Here is a 19,146-nt window from a genome sequence, read left to right as displayed (position 1 = left end):
CCGCACACGTGCAGTACAGCGCTGCACTGCTAGTTTGTGTGTGAGGTTGATCATCGCTGTTCTTCTTGGTAGTTGTAGTCTATTGTGTGACACTGAGACAGCGCCTGGATGCAGGCGACAGATGTGTTTAAAGAAATGCGGTGACATTTCATATACAAGACGTATATATCGTGGACAAAATGTTTGGCTCCGTCCCTCCCTCAGCCTCTCTGTTGATGCTCTGTGCATTAATAAGATTAATAACCGAAATAGATAAAAAGATTTCAATCATTTTCCAGCACTAGATTCATTTGAAAGGACAACAGATGGAAAAAGACTTTAACTCCGCCCACAGAGATTTTTAATTGTTTCAGACCTACTTGATACTTTTATACTCACGTTAACGTACATTTATATGATTTTCCATTTACATGTTGTGCAGCTGCATATTTTCAAACAGGGAAAAAAAATTCCTGTCTTTGCATTTTAAGTCTGTTTTTATAAAAGTGCTCGTGACATCTCAAATGAGGCTTTGACTTGCTGCTAAACATTTCACCAATTTAGTAGAATATACTGAGGTATATATTGTGTATCGCCATTCAGCCTGAAAATATAGAGATAATAATTTTTGTTCGTATCTTCCAGCCCTGATGAAACATGAATCAAAATTTCCATCCACACTTGGAGTGTTGTACTACATCAGGTTCATGTCATGTTGGTTCTCTAAGACATCTTCTGGTCTTTTCTCATGACATTAATAGTTTTGTCGTGTCGTTTTAAGAGGTTGAAAACATTTTCTAAGGTAAAATATAAATTGCAGAGTATGTAATTTTGACTGTCATCATCGCCTTGGAAACAGACAATATGACTCTACATCCTTTGACATTTCCTGGATTCATTTTTTTTCTTGCTGGTTTCATTCCTCTGAAGCTTTTCTGTCCTGTCTGCATCACACACATTATATCTGACTTCATATCTGTGCCCTCTGTGTGTTTACAGTTTATAAAGTGGAGTTATGCTGTCTTGTCATTTGTTGATGCAACTAATGGAGAAATTAGGAACTCTCGGTTTGATGCAGTCTCCTTATTAAAGCAAATACAGCAGATTTATCATGTTAAAATGAGATTGTGCAGAGATTTATAGCCGTGCAGCCCTAAACAGAGTAAACCCAAGCTGTGATCATACCAGACGTTGTAGCACTGAAACAGGCTGTCAGGATACTGAGGCTGGTACGGCTCCTGGCTCTCAATGGTCCCAAACCACCAGGCGTCGTCAATCACTGACCGAAACCTGTCACCTGCACACACACATCACCGTTAGCTCAGATCTTTACAAGAGACGAACAGTTGACTTCACAAAAGGAGCTACAAAGGAAAAACCGGCCGACCTATAGTCCACTGCCTCTTTCTGGCGTTGTCAAACTGTTGCCTCAGAACCAGGAAGTCGATTACATCAGGCATGTCGTGGTATCTGCAGCGAGACAGAAACATACACATTAAGTCAAAGACAAAGCAATGAAGCATTGAAGGAATGAAAAAACAGAATAAGCAGAATAAAATGGATCAAACACATGAAATATGCAGCAGCAGTTTACCATTCACGTAACAGTGTTTGCTTTGTAATGTCAGTCAAGATTACTAAATTAAATGTATTATAGTGTCCGTCTACTGTCTGTCTTAAGATTAAAATTAATTAGGAAAAGAAACATTAAACTGAGCAGAAGAGAGGCACCCACATGACTTAGGAGAACAGTTTCAAAATCTGTCTACACTTAAAATCTGCATATTGATGGAAAAAAAACTGAAAAGGTTTAATTAAATATGTCGTCACATAAAGTAAAGTAGAATATGGATCATATACAAATAGCATGAGTGCTGTGATGATCAGATACAAGTATTAAAGCTCTGGTCTACGTTTAGAAAGATTGATCATTATTATTAACATCATTTAGATGTTGGTTATGGCCCAATAGTGCTAGCTACACAATGTGAAGAGCAAAAGGAACCAAAAAAATCCATTCTCTCTGGCGGCTGCAGGCCTGCAAAGAAATTGACCAATCACAGCCATCCGGTTCGCATGGGAGTTACTCCTTGCTCAAATTTGCACTCTCTCTCTTACCCTCCGTCCAATCCCCTCGCTCCATTTTGACACTCCTCTGCTCCTCGTCCCGCCTCGTCCCAACCCCCCTCCGCATTTGAAAGTACGAGCGGTTTGTAAGGCCCTGAGCGATTCAGCTACACGAGTTTCGATATGGAAAATAAAAAATGCTTTGCTTTTTTCAAATCTTTCTCATCATCTTTCTAAACGTAGACCATAGCTTTAAGGCATTTTCCTAACGCCTTGTTCACACTACGGTTGCAACGGTATGAGATATTTATGGTACGATAACCATCTCAGAAAATATCACGGTTTCACGGTATTACAGAATCTTTATTACTATCAGTCAGAATGAGCCTTAAAGGAATGAAACTGTACTGTAATTGAAACCTGAAACCATTTTGTTAATTGAACTTTGTGTAAAAAGTCTCCCCTTTGAAAATAACTAAAATAAAGAGGAGATTCTCCGTCCAGTTGCATTTTTTTTCCAATATCATATATAATAAATGTACATGGTGTGATAACAGTCAACTTTTATATCACAGTATACTTTGAAACTCGTACACCGCCGCAACCCTATCTCACACTACATGACTTCAGCCCTGACAGAGCTCAGTGACAAAAGCCCCAAATCTGAAGCAAGTCAGCGTTGGCTCAGTGTTTGCTATCAGCACCTGAGTACTATGTTTGAACCATTCAAAGACGTAAGCTGAGAGGCTCACTGATGCATCAAAGACACTCCCCAGATATCTAGCATGTTAAATATCTGGACTTGTTGGGGACTTTTTCTGCAAGCAGCAGCCAATGAGAGCACAAGACACGGGCTGAGGTAAGAAACAAGCAATACTGCCGCTGACATTATCAGTATAGTGCCTTTAGAACCAAAACTAACCCTTCAGACATGGTACCTAGACATTGCAAACAGTGGGCCCGTTTCCACTGAAGAAGTTCCTGGTACTATTTGGGGGGCAGGAACTTTACAGGAACGTCATCTCACTCGGCCCTCTCAACCGCCGTGTCTCCACTGAGAGGGCGGAGTAGGAGGAAGGTTCCTGTAAAGTTACCGGGCTCTGGATGTGACGTAATCGTTGCGCGACCATTTTGACCGGGGCGACGCGGCAAAGGAACAAACAAAGAAGAACAACAACTTGCTTTTCTTCTTACGACTCATTTTAAAAATGTGACTCCTCGTCTGCTGAGTTTTAAAAATGCCGGCTATTTTGTTGCTTTCTGTTGTCGTCATATCCCGCCTTGAGTATATCCAATCAGCACCAAGTAAACCCCAAGCCCCACCCAGGAGCTTTTCGGGGCTGTTCTGAGTACCTACTCCGAGGCAGGGACTTGTTTAGCCCCTGTAAAAGTTCCAGAACTCTGTCCTTCGGGGGTGGTTCCTGCGGTGGAGACACACACCAACGGCCCCGGCCCCGTAAAATTACCCTGAAGTTCCTGCGGTGGAAACGGGCCTAATACTTTACTTTCATGTGGGCGGGGTTGTTGCCACTCACTGCTCCGTCCAGCACTCACTGTATTTCCTCCTTTATCAGTCTGCACCTTGTTTATCATCCACAAAACGAGGCTGCACGCCGACATTTTCAGAAGAAAACAAAACAGGCTGCAGTGAGAGTCTCTCTCCATGGGATATTTAAATATAGCAGCTTTGTGTATTTAGTCCTTCTCAGGCAAGCTCAGGGGTTTAGTGTTGCTGTAGCCCACTTCGCGACCCTCTAAGTGAGGATTATATATGCAGTTCACATAATCCAGTCAAAATTGATACATATTTTTAAACGCTTGAAGATCCACTCATTACTAAAAGTCTGTGTCACAGTGAAATTTAAGGTGTGCTGATGGATTCACGTCGTCAACTCATGCATTGAGGAACATTACAAGATAACGTTCCACCTTAAAAGTCACCGGCAGTCGGCCCAGTGAATGAAGTTATTTTTTCTCAGACTCCAGCTGCTGTGAGAGGCAGCAAAACATCCTTTCATTTTATAGTTACAGTTTACTAATAAAACTCTCCACAGTATGAACAGTGGTTACATGAGCCTCAAAGCCAGACACAACTCAGCCCTGAGCAGAGTGACCGTCCTCTACTGACCAATCAGACTGCAGTGTTCACAGCTCCACCTTTTAGCACCAGATCTGTGTGCTAGGTACCCCAACAGAGGGGGACCAAACATGGGGACGCTAAGGAACGGTTATACTGGTACCATCCACAACTTTTCACAGTGGAAACAGAAAAAAAACGTACCAAACCGAACTGAACTGAACCATACGGCTTGGTGGAAACGTGGCTTTTGAGAGGCAGAGAGACACAGTGACAGAAAGAAGGGTAGAGGAGATGGAAGTTGGACTACTGCACAAAATGTTTCTGTAAGTTATCAACCTAATAACTTCACTTTTTGACTTGGGCGTTTTATATATTTTTTGATATATTCTAGTTTCTTAGCTCACTGACAGTCATAGTGTGAAAACCACAATGACTTAAAGACTCCCTGTTACAACACAGCAAGTTGTGCAGTGTGAAGACTACAGCGATCTGACAACTTTGAAAGTCCTGTAGTGTAAATCATGTCTTTTTTATGTTTGTAAGCCAGGGAGCATCAGTCAGAGTGATGTTGGTTGTTTTGATTAGATATTTCAAAGATTTTAAATTTTCATAAACTGCGATTTTTCTCTTTTTTGTGCATTCAAAGGAATATCAGTCAGACTGGTGGTTTATTCATGTGAAGAATGGCTCTTATCTGCTTTTGCAATTAAACTCTTCTTCTGAGTGAATCATCAGAATGCTGCAGACTGTCTGAAGTTCCTGTGGAGACAGAGCGTGATGCTTACTTCATAGAGAAGGATCCTCCGGTCAGTTTTCCGGTGTCGGGGTCCAGGAAGGAAAGTTTCAGACAGCACAGTGTGGGCAAGCCGACCTCGTACTTGATGCCGACTATCTTCATCAGTTCCTGCTCCTGAACACCACAAACAGAAGAACAAACAATGCAAATTAATTTTCACTGAGGAAAAGTCAGCCACACACCCAGGAGCCTTGTTCATTTTAAGAACTCTGTCCCCTGCCTGTGTTTTCTAATTTTCTCCTTTTTTTCTGTGCTTGGGGCGTTTATGAGCTTTATAAAAAGGTAGTGACCAGGTGCCAGACAGTAAACAGCTGGCATGCAGGAGACACAGCGCCAAAAAGACATAAATACCCCTTTTCGTCATGGGCTGGCTTGGTTTAGTTTGGTTTGGTTTGATTTGGGCCGTCAGCCCAGCACAGCAAGGCTTTGTATCTCCATTACAGCAGGCATACCCACTTGAAAGTGTGTCTTTAACTGATGATGACTTGTCTCGACTGACGCTGTTTAAAAGCAGCGGGCTGATCCATGGCTAAAGTCCCTGTTATTTTATTATGTATAAACTTAGACTTTTAATGACGCCTTTCTCCCTGGTCTCCTGCAGACAGAGGTTTGTTTGAGGGGGAGAAGCAGGGTCATCGAGGGGTTGGCTATGGTCGGCGAGACATCACCACTACCCACTTGAGGACGAGCAGCCCGGCTTTTTGACCTAATCTGGAGAATGTTCTTCTCTAGCACTGCTTGGTGTGGTACAGCGTGTCTGAACTGACAGTGGAAACGCATATTGGCGCAGCATGGCTTCACTCAGTGCGGCCAAAAGTCACCGTGGAAAAAGCTCAAAATATAGCGAAGCAAAATGCCAAACAAGAGTGAATCTAGGGTTGGGTTTTACTTTCACTGGCGAGCATGTTTAAGAACAGTAACGGACAGTCCTACATAGTGTACCTTTAATCCTTTAAACCCAGCATAAAGCTATGTCTGTTTTTTAAGCTCAGCGCAGCTCAGTCTTTTTTAGTCATAAATCTACAATAAACATTGTGTTTGTGTTAGGTGCCTGTTCAAGCTTAGAAAGTTTAGAGTGTATAGGGTGTTAGAAAGTTCTGACCGATATATATATGATGCCCGCTCTTGCTCAATGGTGTCTCATAAGATGTTGCAGTAATTTTCGGGTTGGTAACATTTGTTACACAGATTTAGTGCTGAATTTAAACATTTTTTACCACTTAAAAACTGTAAGAAATTTGTTTGCGGATGACACTGTGGTGGTAGGCCTAATCCACAACAATGACGAGACGGCCTATCTGGAGGAGGTGAGGCGCCTGACCCAGTGGTGTCAGAGAAACAATCTCCACCTCAACGTCAGCAAAACTATGGAGATGCTGGTGATGGTTTTCCAACAGTCTTGAAGGAGTTCCCAGAGGTGTTTAGCACTTGTTGGCCCCTTTGCCTTCACTCTGCGGTCCAGCTCACCCCAAACCATCTCGATTGGGTTCAGGTCCGGTGACTGTGGAGGCCAGGTCATCTGCCGCAGCACTCCATCACTCTCCTTCTTGGTCAAATAGCCCTTACACAGCCTGGAGGTGTGTTTGGGGTCATTGTCCTGTTGAAAAATAAATGATCGTCCAACTAAACGCAAACCGGATGGGATGGCATGTCGCTGCAGGATGCTGTGGTAGCCATGCTGGTTCAGTGTGCCTTCAATTTTGAATAAATCCCCAACAGTGTAACCAGCAAAACACCCCCACACCATCACACCTCCTCCTCCATGCTTCACAGTGGGAACCAGGCATGTGGAATCCATCCGTTCACCTTTTCTGCGTCTCACAAAGACACGGCGGTTGGAACCAAAGATCTCAAATTTGGACTCATCAGACCAAAGCACAGATTTCCACTGGTCTAATGTCCATTCCTTGTGTTTCTTGGCCCAAACAAATCTCTTCTGCTTGTTGCCTCTCCTTAGCAGTGGTTTCCTAGCAGCTATTTGACCATGAAGGCCTGATTCGCGCAGTCTCCTCTTAACAGTTGTTCTAGAGATGGGTCTGCTGCTAGAACTCTGTGTGGCATTCATCTGGTCTCTGATCTGAGCTGCTGTTAACTTGCGATTTCTGAGGCTGGTGACTCGGATGAACTTATCCTCAGAAGCAGAGGTGACTCTTGGTCTTCCTTTCCTGGGTCGGTCCTCATGTGTGCCAGTTTCGTTGTAGCGCTTGATGGTTTTTGCGACTCCACTTGGGGACACATTTAAAGTTTTTGCAATTTTCCGGACTGACTGACCTTCATTTCTTAAAGTAATGATGGCCACTCGTTTTTCTTTAGTTAGCTGATTGGTTCTTGCCATAATATGAATTTTAACAGTTGTCCAATAGGGCTGTCGGCTGTGTATTAACCTGACTTCTGCACAACACAACTGATGGTCCCAACCCCATTGATAAAGCAAGAAATTCCACTAATTAACCCTGATAAGGCACACCTGTGAAGTGGAAACCATTTCAGGTGACTACCTCTTGAAGCTCATGGAGAGAATGCCAAGAGTGTGCAAAGCAGTAGTCAGAGCAAAGGGTGGCTATTTTGAAGAAACTAGAATATAAAACATGTTTTCAGTTATTTCACCTTTTTTTGTTAAGTACATAACTCCACATGTGTTCATTCATAGTTTTGATGCCTTCAGTGAGAATCTACAATGTAAATAGTAAATAGTCATGAAAATAAAGAAAACGCATTGAATGAGAAGGTGTGTCCAAACTGTTGGCCTGTACTGTAGTTCAACGCACTCAATTGATAGAGTTTCTATTTGCCGAGGTGTACTCTGCTGCACCCTGAGAGAAGCAGTAAGTTCTTCAAGCTGAGCAAAAGTGAAACTGTAGACAGTGCTGCTTTAGTGTTGCCGTGCCTGTTTGTTCAAATTACAATAAAAGATATAGCAGAAAATGCTGCAGTTCAAATGCTACAGGCAACACAATCACACTGATGCACACTGTGCCTGCCATGCACAGAAATCGCTATTTCTGCCTCCACGAATGAAAAAGAAAAAAAGTAAAAATGCAATCCCATAAGCTGTTACTTTAAAGAGTTGAAGTGTCTGATGTTTTTGCTATTCAATATTTTAAAGGCAGTTTCATATACGGGGATGAAACTTTGTACTCTGCAGTGGAAGTATATTTTTAGGACAGAAAAGGGATTTAAGTCCACATGAAAGTGAAACCAGACAGGTGTCGGTGGTGAAAAGGAAACGCAGCCGAGAGGTTTGGGAGCTAAAGAGCATGTGTGTGGGTGTGTGTGTGTGTGTGTGTGTGTGATGAATTGTTAATAACGATGAAACAACAGTGAGTGATTACATCACTGTAGGCTGCAGCTCTATAGAAATTCCCAGTAACTGCTGTGTATTCATATGAAGACTTGTCGTACTCGTAGTTGTACTCGTCGTCCTCCGCTTATCCGGGTCCGGGTCGCGGGGGCAGCAGCCTCAGCAAAAAAGCCCAGACAGTCCTCTCCCCAGCCACTTCCATCAGCTCTTCCGCGGGAACCCCGAGGCGTTCCCAGGCCAGCCGGGTGATGTAATCCCTCCAGCGTGTTCTGGGGCGGCCCCGAGGTCTCCTCCCGGTTGGACATGCCCGAAACACCTCCCAAGGGAGGCGTCCAGAAGGCATCCTTACCAGATGCCCGAACCACCTCAACTGGCTCCTCTCGATGTGGAGGAGCAGCGGCTCTACTCCGAGTCCCTCCCGGATGTCTGAGCTCCTCACCCTATCTCTAAGGCTGAGCCCAGCCACCCTGCGAAGGAAACTCATTTCGGCTGCTTGTATTCGCGATCTCATTCTTTCGGTCACTACCCAGAGCTCGTGACCATAGGTGATGGTTGACACGTAGATCGACCGGTAAATTGAGAGCTTCGCTTTCTGGCTAAGCTCCCTCTTCACCACAACGGACCGGTTAAGCGCCTGCATCACTGCTGACGCCGCCCCAATCCGCCTGTCAATCTCCCGCTCCATCCTACCCTCACTCGTGAACAAGATCCCAAGATACTTAAACTCCTCCACCTGAGGAAGGACCTCCCCCCCGACCTGGAGTGGGCAATCCACCCTTTTCCAGCTGAGGACCATGGCCTCAGACTTGGAGGTGCTGATTCTCATCCCAGCCGCTTCACACTCGGCTGCGAACCACCCCAGCGAGAGCTGGAGGTCACTGTTCGATGGAGCTAGGAGGACCACGTCATCCGCAAAAAGCAGGGACGAGATCCTCCCATCACGCGAACCAGACTCATGCTCCTTCGGTACAGGGACTGGATGGCCCTTAGCAAGGGGCCACCAACCCCATACTCCCGGAGCACCCCCCACAGGATGCCCCTGGGGACACGGTCGTAAGCCTTCTCCAAATCCACAAAACACATGTGGACTGGTTGGGCAAACTCCCATGCCCCCTCCAGCACCCCGGCGAGGGTAAAGAGCTGGTCCACGGTTCCGCGTCCGGGACGAAAACTACATTGCTCCTCCTCAATCTGAGGTTCAACTATCGACCGGACCCTCTTCTCCAGCACCCTGGAGTAGACCTTACCGGGTAGGCTGAGGAGTGTGATCCCCCTGTAGTTGGAACACACCCTCTGGTCCCCTTTCTTGAAAATGGGGACCACCACCCCGGTCTGCCACTCCAGAGGCACTGCCCCCGATGTCCACGCAATGTTGTAGAGGCGTGTCAGCCAGGACAGCCCTACAACATCCAGAGCCTTGAGATATCCAAGACGAATCTCATCCACCCCCGGGGCTCCGCCGCCTCGGAGTTGTTTCATATGAAGACTGTGTGTCATATTTTATCACCAGCCTTTACCTCGGTAAGAATTATTACTAAAAAAAATTACATTTTCCACTGTGATTTTTCCTTTTATGTTCTTAATAATCTGTTATTAATTCAACTGTACAGCTGTAGTTCCTCTGTGTGAAGGCCGTATTGATTTTCCTTACATGGCTCTACTGTGATTTTTATAAAGGGCTTCTCCTCAGCGGTCGTGCGCCCACAGATAAAGAAATCTCTGGATACACTGGGATCTAAAGAGCACTGTCTCTCTTCAGAGAGCCTTAAATCCATCTTTGTCAAACTGTTCCTTACCCGTAGCTCCATCTTGTGCCAGGGCTGCTTCTTAGGATTGATGCTGTAAATCTTTTTTTGTTTGGCCATCTCCACATAGGCTTCGTGGCCCTGTCTGAAGTAGTATACCTGCATGGACACAAATAGTACATCACTTCAAATACACCGCAGAATGCTCAGAGCCGTGTCCTGAACATTTTCTGGTGCATTATGTACATTTCTCTGGAGTGTAACGCAAAACTATAAAACTTGTCTGTGTGCTTCTTATTCTCGTGTGTAATGGACACTGCAGCCACGTGGGGCCGCTGACTTTGGTCTTGCTGCTATAAAAAACACCAGTGTTTTGGTATGAGTGGCCATGTGGCGGGCATGTGGTGAGGACACTGCAACAGAAACAGGCGGCGTGTACCTCGTCTCCCATCTGGGGTATGTAAGGACATCTCCGGGGGACCGTGTCTGTGATCCAGGCCGAGGGAAGCCACTCCTCCAGAGTGAGGCCTTGCTCCTGAAGGTCTGTCCTCTGAACGACACACAGCAGAATGAATACTGGATTAGAAGCAGAGCACAGACCTCCGCCAAGATCAAACGGCCCATCTCACAATGTTAATGAAATTAACATGGAAGCTAATTTGTGGATAAGTTCCAGAATTTAATGGGTTCCTCCTCAGCTGATGCTACACCCTTTCATGAAAATCAAGCCAGTAGTTTTTCCCATAATTCTGCTGACAAACAAACCAAACTGAAAACATCTTGATGAAGGTTATAACACTTCTTTTATAAAATTTAGGTTTTGCATTATGCTCCTTTCTGCTCTTCCTAGTAATTAGTTCTACTAATTAGGGCTGCTCCCTAACAGGCAACCAAACGTTAGTCAACCAGAAAGGTTATTAGTCGGCAAGATTAATTTAAAAAACAAAAAAAACAAACAAACGTGAAACTCTTTTAGGAGCCGCTCCTTGTCAAAATAAAGCCAAACCTATATGATTGGACCACGTGGGACTTTAATTTGAAAGGACAGACACAGGAAGTGTCCTCGTCAGGTTAATTTCCAGGGCTGGTACCTGCGGTTATTCCACAGGCTAGTTAATAACATGTCGGGCAGGAAAATCAAAGTGTGGGATCATTTTGAGAAGGTGAAGGACGAACCCAAGGTGATATGTAAACTCATCTTCATTGGTCGACTACAAACATGACGTATCATCTGAAACATGGAAGTAGCTACATGCCCATTAGCCCACAGACGCTGAGCCAGACAGAGGGAATATTATTTTGTCAAAGGTCAAACTACTCATGACAAACCTTCCTTTTCTCCTTTGGCTGCTTCTTCTTTGGTAACGTGCCGTCTTTGTCTGCTTTGTCTTTCTTCCTTTCCTTCTTGCCGTCCCTCTTCTTCTCTCCGTCCTCCTCAGAGCCGCTGCTCTTCTTTTTCACTTTCACACTCTTCTTGGGCGGCTCGAGGTTGATCCCCGCGTCCGCCGTCCAGTCAGAGTAATCGCTGGAGTAGTCGCTGCGAGCGCGTCACAGAGAGAAGATTAAATACACACATGTATCTGCTTATGTTTTGATGTGTGTATAGTGTGTGCACGTAGGAGACAGCTGATACAATAAATGTGTGTGACGTAGTGGACGTATCTTACCTTGAGCTACTGTGGTCGTCTGGCCAGGGCTCCTTTTGCTCTTCTTCCTTCTCGTCCTCTGAGGAATGCCCGTTGATTTGCCGTACCTCCACCTCTGCCTGGAACACACACATCATTTTATGTTTTATGTTAGCACTCTGATGATGAACAAAACACAAACAGAGTCAGTGAAAGGTAAATACCTCAGTGTTTAATAAAGGCAAAGTGTTGTCTATGTTACTGCACACTATGGCCCACGGGTCAGACATTTTTTAAAGATTTTTTGCCTTATTATTCGACAGGACAGTATGAAATGCAAATGGGGGAAAGAGATGGGTGACATGCAGCAATCGGCCACAGGGTGGAATCAAGCCCATGGCCACCTGCAGCAAGGACACTGCCTAAGTGCATGGGCCACCCGCTCTACCTGCAGTGTATGTGGCTGCCCCTGCCTATTTACCCTGACTTCTATTCACTGTAAACTTGTTTTGCTGATTATTTATTTGTTGTAATTAGAACCAGTGCACCACGTGGTGCAAGGACCCTATGGAAATCCAAGGAATTCTTTTTCTTCTTCCTCCAAATGAATCATATTTTGGGGGGGCTTTACATACTCAAAAACTCATGACACTTTGTACACACATCACATTTGGTGGAAAATTTGATTTGTTATTGGTCTCGTGCTTGGGTTCCAAAAAATGGCTTAGTAGCACCCCTTGAAAAATTACTACAAAGAACCCTCCGAAGATGGTTTGACCTACATGTATGAAACGCATGTAACGTCCCAAGACAAAAACAGTCTCTCGGAGCCATACCCTAAACCCAACAGTTAAGATATACAAAAAGCCCCCTAAGCACAAAACCCAACACACAAATCCAAACAAGACTAAATCTAAATTAACATCCATTAGTGCCAAACACTGTATGTTGGATTCAGTTCCTAAACCAATTGTCTGTCTGAAGAATTTATCTGTCCTGTGTTACTTTTCTCTTCCTGTCCCATGTTTGAGAAAAATAGTCAGAAAATGCAGAAACATTATCAAAAAGGTATTTAATCAAAGCTGCACAGTATTTCAAATCAAATCTAAGGCCCCGATTACACAAAAAGCATCTTGCAGGTTCCAAAACATGACGCACACAGCACTGCCGTTTTTCTTTTAACTCAGTGCCACTAGTAAAAAAAAGTGCTTGCTGCGCCTTCCCGTCCTTATACTGTACGAACCTTCCCCTGTAATCAATCTACTGTTTTGGTTTTTTTCACAGTAATTAGAAGCTAGTCAGTAAAATATTGAGGCAGAGGGTACTGTCTGTAGCTCTGGTTGAGGGTGAGAGGCTGTCAGCAGATAAACAGAGATCTGTGTGGGTACATGAGACCCTAAAAAAGAGGCTGGATCATGGGGAGTACCACCAGTTGGTCCAGGAGCTTCTCCTCCATGATGGACGTTTCCAGGCATATTTTAGGATGACTCAGGGGCAGTTTGACAACCTGCTGTCTATCATCGGGCCGTATAGCTCTGGGTATCCAGCAACCACTACCACCAGTCTCTCCTCCACTGTTTACCAACTGTAAACTTGTTGTCGTGACCACCACAGAAGGCCCGCCTCTCAAATCATCTGATTGGAAACTGGGAAAAACGATGACGATAAGAGAGATGACGTGGGAAGATTTTCTGCTCTGAGTTAACTTGCGGAATTCAGAGCGATCCCGCAAAACTGCCAGTTGCCTAGAGCGCAGAAACCTGAGGCTCGTGGCAATGAAAAACAGCAAGCAAAAAGCTTCAGTCTCATCAAAAACAATTATAAAAAGCCGCCTCCAGCTGCTGAAACGCTTTCTGTGTGAGTTTCAAGAAGGGTTTAACAAACAGCTCCCCCACTAAGTATTTTAACTAAATTCAAAACAAGGCAGTAACTGTCTCTACCTCTGAGGTGCTTTCATCGTCATCAGCAGCCTCGGCGCTCTGGCGGCTCGTCTCCTCCATAGCCGCACGTGTGTGGTAGCCGTGGTTACCTTGGCTCCTCCTCCCCTCATCAACTGACTCTGATGTTGGATGAACCTAGAGAACGATTCAACAAGAAATATGTATTAAAATTAAAGTGCTGTGTGTAACAGACGTTACGCCAAAAATAATAAAACTATATTTCCATAAAACAATAACGTGTGTGTGTGTGTATGTCTGTTAATTCACTCACCCTGCTCTCCTTGGGGAGCGAGTGGATGGTGCGTCTCCTCCTTTCTGACTGATAAATATTTATCTCCTCCTCCCCTTTAGCCTCACGCCAGTTTACCTGTCTCCTACACGATAACACACACACACACACACACAGAGTCACGACATGCATTCACACTATCACTTCCAAAAACATGCTCCTCTGTGTGACATCAGTGTCGTGCGTCACCTGACAGAGGCGTCCTCCAGCTCAGGGACCAGCACCCTGCGGCTCCAGGCCACTAGGTCTCCTTCTGTGGCCATCTGGCTGCGCGGGGCGTTGCTGTGCATCTGGCGGACACCCTCGATCTGCCCGCTGCGACGCAGACCAACATTGGGCGGAGAGTGCACCTCTGTGGGCGAACCCACCGATCCTGAGGGAAGAGATGTCAAAGAGAGGAGGAACAGCGCTTTTTAATTTGTCAGCATTTAGGGGATACACCTGCTTTTGGGGGGGAGTTGTCCCGCTGGTCAAAACACTTGATAAAAGATGCTGAACCCAAACTAGGCATGGGACAATATGAATATTTCATGTCATGGTTATCCTGGCTGAAATAATTTCAATTTGTTAAGAGATAAATATTTTACTGCATCACAGATAGGACACATCTGTTTTTAGTGAGCCTCCTTTTTCAAGTAAAACAATCAAACAATCTTAAAAAGGAAGCCAGGCTTGTCAACTACTTATGACAACATATCTTTCAACTTAAAATATGCCACTGCTTTATCAAAGTCCCCATGAAACAGAAGTTAGAGCATCTTTAGCTACTGTACTGTGACGTATTTCCCAGTGAAACAAGATATTTGAGCAGTGTGCAGTTACAAGAGGGATTTAAATGGGTTTGTATAGCGCCTTTCCGCACTACAACTCACATTCGGCCATTCACACACTGAAAGCCAAGGCTACCATACAAGGTGCCACCTGCTACTCAGTTTTTAACACACTCACAGACCGATGGAACAGCCATCAGCAATTTGGGGTTCAGTATCTTGGTCAAGTATACTCCAGCATCCAGACTGGAGGAGCCGGGGATCGAACTGCACCCTGCTACCTTCTGAGCCACAGTCAAATCCTTCGCAATTTTTTGGACCACTTAAAAGTAGGCAAGCTTAGAGTTAGGTGCGATGCAGAGCTGTTGGCTCCACACACTTGTCCTTCGCCATCAGATCAGGAGGAGGATGAAGGAGAACCAAATTGTTTTACAGGTGAAAATGAAGGTTTTGCCCACTGACATCCAAACACACATCTCTACCAATCTCTCTCCATATTTCTCTGTTAGCTACTACAACCAGAGACAGTTGTAGTAGCTAACTACAAAAGACGATTTGCTGCAGTGTGAGAAAGTTTTATATGACCAGTGTGGTTAGCTAGTCACCCAAAGTCTCATAACACAGCTTTTGTAAACACCCATGAATTCAGGATGAGTCATCAATCATTTGAAACCGTTTCATCTGGTTTTACAGAAAACGAAAAGGGGGATTTTGATGCTTGTGTACAGATATCATGAATATACGAGTAAATTAGAATTTGCAGCTCTTGAATAAATGGGGGAGGGCTGCAGCCACTTATCATTGATTATCAATTAACAATGACACTGTATATCCATTATAACTTCCAAAAGTTCAAGTTGAAGTCTTCCAAAATGCTTGTTTTTTATGAGCAACAGTTTGAAAACCCAACATATATTCAGTTTACAATCACACAGAGAAGCCAAAGAAAAGCAGCAAATCAAGCTGCCTGGAGCCAGTGAGTATCTGGTATCTTGTTTTAAAGGAGACTTAAAGCATTAATCATTTGACAAAATAGTTAGTGATTAGATTTGTGTTGATAGAGTAAATTCTTGTCTCAGCTCTAAAAGTGATTCATTGTCTAAAAGATAGAAAGAAAGACAAGAGAAGAAACAATGATTATAAGTAGCAGGGAGTCTGTTGCTGAGTTAATGATATTTTATCTGTGTAATCTAATGGAATTTATAAAGCTTACATTAAAGACACCCTGGATTTTGTTACTGAGAAGACTACAGTGTCTTTCTGTTAGAAAGAGACAGCTGCGCTCACAGTATACGCTGATGTGTTACAGAGCACCAGAGCCACAGACAAGTGGATGATTCGTGTGTATACATGTATACATGTTTTTGAAAATTTTTCTCTATGTTTGACTAATGTTGTTACAAAGTTGTATAATTGCCTAGAGTTGGTTCGTGTTCTCACGGCAGCATTTACAAGCAGACCAGATCAAATGCCTTGTGTGAGAAAGCTGCTCTTGATTGGTCAGAAAAATCCAGGAAGTAAAGCAAACGTTGAAGAAGAGTACACTTGCAAGATAAATGTGACACTTTCTAATGTCACAATGGAGGGACAACTACGCAGGTTGATTTTAGCGCTGCTCATCGTGGACTATATTGCTGTCATTGTTCATTTTAGTCAAACCATACAGTTTGAAAACGAGGCGCGGCTCCAACTAGAAAACAATGTTTTGATGCATTGGATGTGCTGAATGTGCATATTAAGGCAGTACAGGAGGAGGTGCACATTAATAATCCTCCAGGACTGTAACATGCTCATGTTTAACCCAAACAATGTGTCATGTGACTACAGTTGCTTCACATCCTGGTCGGAACACCTTCTCACCACAAACCAACCACACCAGAGTTCCTTTGTAACCAGACTGAGACCACCTCTTCAAGAAGGTCTCAGTCCGGTTGTTTTGGTGCGCACCTGAGTGTGATTGCTGTGTTCACACACTTAGGGGGCAAACAAACTTGAGTTTGACTGAATCATACCAAACAGGGCAGGTGTGAAAGCACTCTAAAACAGAGATTTTTAAAATGCCTTCTAACAGAGCATTCAGGAAACGACAACATCATCATCTCCTCAATTTGCACCTGCCCATTGTTGCTTTGTGAAATAAGCATGTACGAGAAGGTGGACTATTACTTGGTTAACATTTTGTTAGTACTGCTTGGTCTAACTTCACACTTAAACCCAGCACTGCTGCACCACTTCACGAACTAACAGAGACATCTGCTGTGTCCAACGTTTCTGCTCCACCTCAGCATCCAAACTTTAAAGTAAACTAAAACCAACAGTGAAACCATGGTGGGACCATTTTGAAAGTGGGATTGTCGTCTATGAGGAGTGGAAGGGAAAAGGTAACAATATTTTGTAAAACAAAGGTGGTGTGAACAGAATTTTTATGAAAAAACGGGAGACAATATCTGTTAATAAACAATATCTCTATATATGTAAACAGAGCCTTAGATCTAGTGTATGTTTTCATCACTTAAAGGTCCAGTCTGTAGGATTTAGGAGGATATATTGGCAAAAATGGAAATGAATATCATAAGTATGTTTTCTTTAGTGTATTATCACCTAAAAATAAGAACTGTTGTATTCTCCTGGTCTTGGAATGAGCTGTTTAAATCTACACCGGGAGGAGGTCTTTGTTTATGGAGACTGCCATACTGCACTGCCATGTTTTGCTTCAGTAGCCCAGAACACACAAACCAAACACTGTCTCCAGATAGGGCCATTTGCGTCTTCACACCAGCCGCTGTAGAAAGACGCCCAACTGCAATGAGCAGCACCATAGTTACACTGATATGTAATCTGAAACTGACTTTTTTAGTGTTTCTAGTGGTTTAAATCACAGAGTCTGTTTGTTTTGGAGAGGAAGAGACCTTTGTGAATAATCTGGATCAGAAAAAGGTGATCACACGTGAGAAAAGGGGCGAGAACACAATAGCATGTTGTGGGCAAGCCATCCGTCTCCAAGATGCCAAACAGTGTTGCAGATGCACTGATTTGTAACGTGAAACTGATTTATCCAGTGTTTTTAGCGGTTCAAATCATCTAGTCTGTTTGTTTTGGAGACCTCTGCAGATAATTCGGCTCCCAATAAAAACCTCCTGAACAATGAACGCAAGGAATTCTGGCCGTGAGAAGTTTCACCTGGTTGCAATCTGCAGTTCACCACTAAACACCACCAAATCCCCTGAAATCTCACACACACATCACCTTTAACGGAAAAAATACCAAAAGGCAAATGTGCCACAGATCAGTTTTCTGTATTTACTAACTCTGAGTCAGGTGTATCTGATTGAACTTTCTAGGTTTTCCTGTGTGAATCTTAGTGAGTTCAAATTGCTTGTTTTGCATAATTGGGAATTATGTAAGTTGTTGAAATGTGCATAAAAAATCTTTTTAGTTCGACAATACGCTAATTACAAACTAAATGTTTGAAAGTAATTATGTTGATTATGACAAGACATTTATACAAATGTATTGTGTGGCGTACTTCTCATAGAGTTAATTATACAAATGCATTATATCTGGATTAAAACAGTGTCTGCAAACAGTATTTATTTAACTCTGCTTCAAAGATGGTTTGCAATATACAAATTCCACAAAAAGCTTCTACATTTTAACTGAAATAAAAATACAGTTGGTAACTTTCATGAAATAACTTCTTGTCATATTTGCTAAGTCTTTGGGAAAAAAATCAGGCCCCTCCTCCCACTTGTAGAATCACTGGTCCATGGAAAACAACCAATCAGTGCAGAGAAATCTCTAACACAGCTGTCAATCATGTCATGTCAATAAGAAAGTTTGCTCCGGCTGGTGGGTGGTGCTGAAATTTCATCTCAACTTTTTCCAACATGGCGGTCGGGTCACAAACTTTCTCATTTTACAGCTAAACAGTACACTAAAAATGTTACAATGTAGTCACAGGATCTTGGTTCATATTTGATGAACGCTGCCTAGTTTGACAGGAGTTTACAAACTGATTAACACGATCGACAGTCGAGTTTGAGACTCCTCAGCTCTGATTGGTTGTTTTCATTCACGTGCAGTAATGCCATTGGAAGCAATAAGGTAGGCAGAGGAGTAGATTATCTGTGTTGTGTACTTCTGTGTGGATATAGAGAGAGTTTCAGCAATATCACAAAAAGTTAGCGTATTGCGTATTGCATTCACTTGACAAATAAAAAACGCCCTGTTTTTCAGAGTAATTTATTTACTTTTCTGTTTTTCGTGGTAATTTTTTTCTGTTTTTCGGGGTATTTTTTTCTGTTTTTTTGTGGTAATTTTTTTTCTGTTTTTCGTGGTAATGTTTTTTTCCTGAACGAGGAGACGAGATACTTCAAAATCTCGCGAGAAGCTAACACCTGGCACCTGCAAGTGACCCCTGCATCCATGGTGACTCCTGCTCATGGATGTATTTTGCATCCGTGCTCCTGCTTCTCAACAGAGACAGCAAACTAGATAAAAGACATGGCCAAACAGTAAATGGCGCTGAATGTATTAAACTGTGGGGCCTTGAAC

At 43.5% G+C, this 19,146-nt stretch overlaps 1 protein-coding gene across 3 annotated transcripts in view; it reads right to left on the bottom strand.

Annotated features, from left to right (window-relative positions):
* phip (PHIP subunit of CUL4-Ring ligase complex) overlaps positions 1-19,146 on the bottom strand; it is a 75,138-nt gene that overhangs the window by 19,391 nt on the left and 36,601 nt on the right. For all 3 annotated transcript variants that reach the window (XM_033647796.2, XM_033647797.2, XM_078173679.1), the window contains 10 exons: positions 14,012-14,195; positions 13,805-13,907; positions 13,534-13,668; positions 11,636-11,733; positions 11,298-11,505; positions 10,408-10,518; positions 10,020-10,127; positions 4,912-5,036; positions 1,367-1,449; positions 1,165-1,276 (listed from right to left, as the gene is read on the bottom strand). In XM_033647796.2, the coding sequence (XP_033503687.2) occupies positions 1,165-1,276; positions 1,367-1,449; positions 4,912-5,036; positions 10,020-10,127; positions 10,408-10,518; positions 11,298-11,505; positions 11,636-11,733; positions 13,534-13,668; positions 13,805-13,907; positions 14,012-14,195 (1,267 nt within the window). The remainder of the gene's footprint in view (positions 1-1,164; positions 1,277-1,366; positions 1,450-4,911; positions 5,037-10,019; positions 10,128-10,407; positions 10,519-11,297; positions 11,506-11,635; positions 11,734-13,533; positions 13,669-13,804; positions 13,908-14,011; positions 14,196-19,146) is intronic.

The sequence above is a fragment of the Epinephelus lanceolatus genome, chromosome 13 (assembly GCF_041903045.1).
Source record: "Epinephelus lanceolatus isolate andai-2023 chromosome 13, ASM4190304v1, whole genome shotgun sequence".
Taxonomy (NCBI): Eukaryota; Metazoa; Chordata; class Actinopteri; order Perciformes; family Serranidae; genus Epinephelus; species Epinephelus lanceolatus.
The sequence above is the reverse complement of the archived record's forward strand: the minus strand, read 5'-3'. Positions and strand labels throughout refer to the sequence as shown.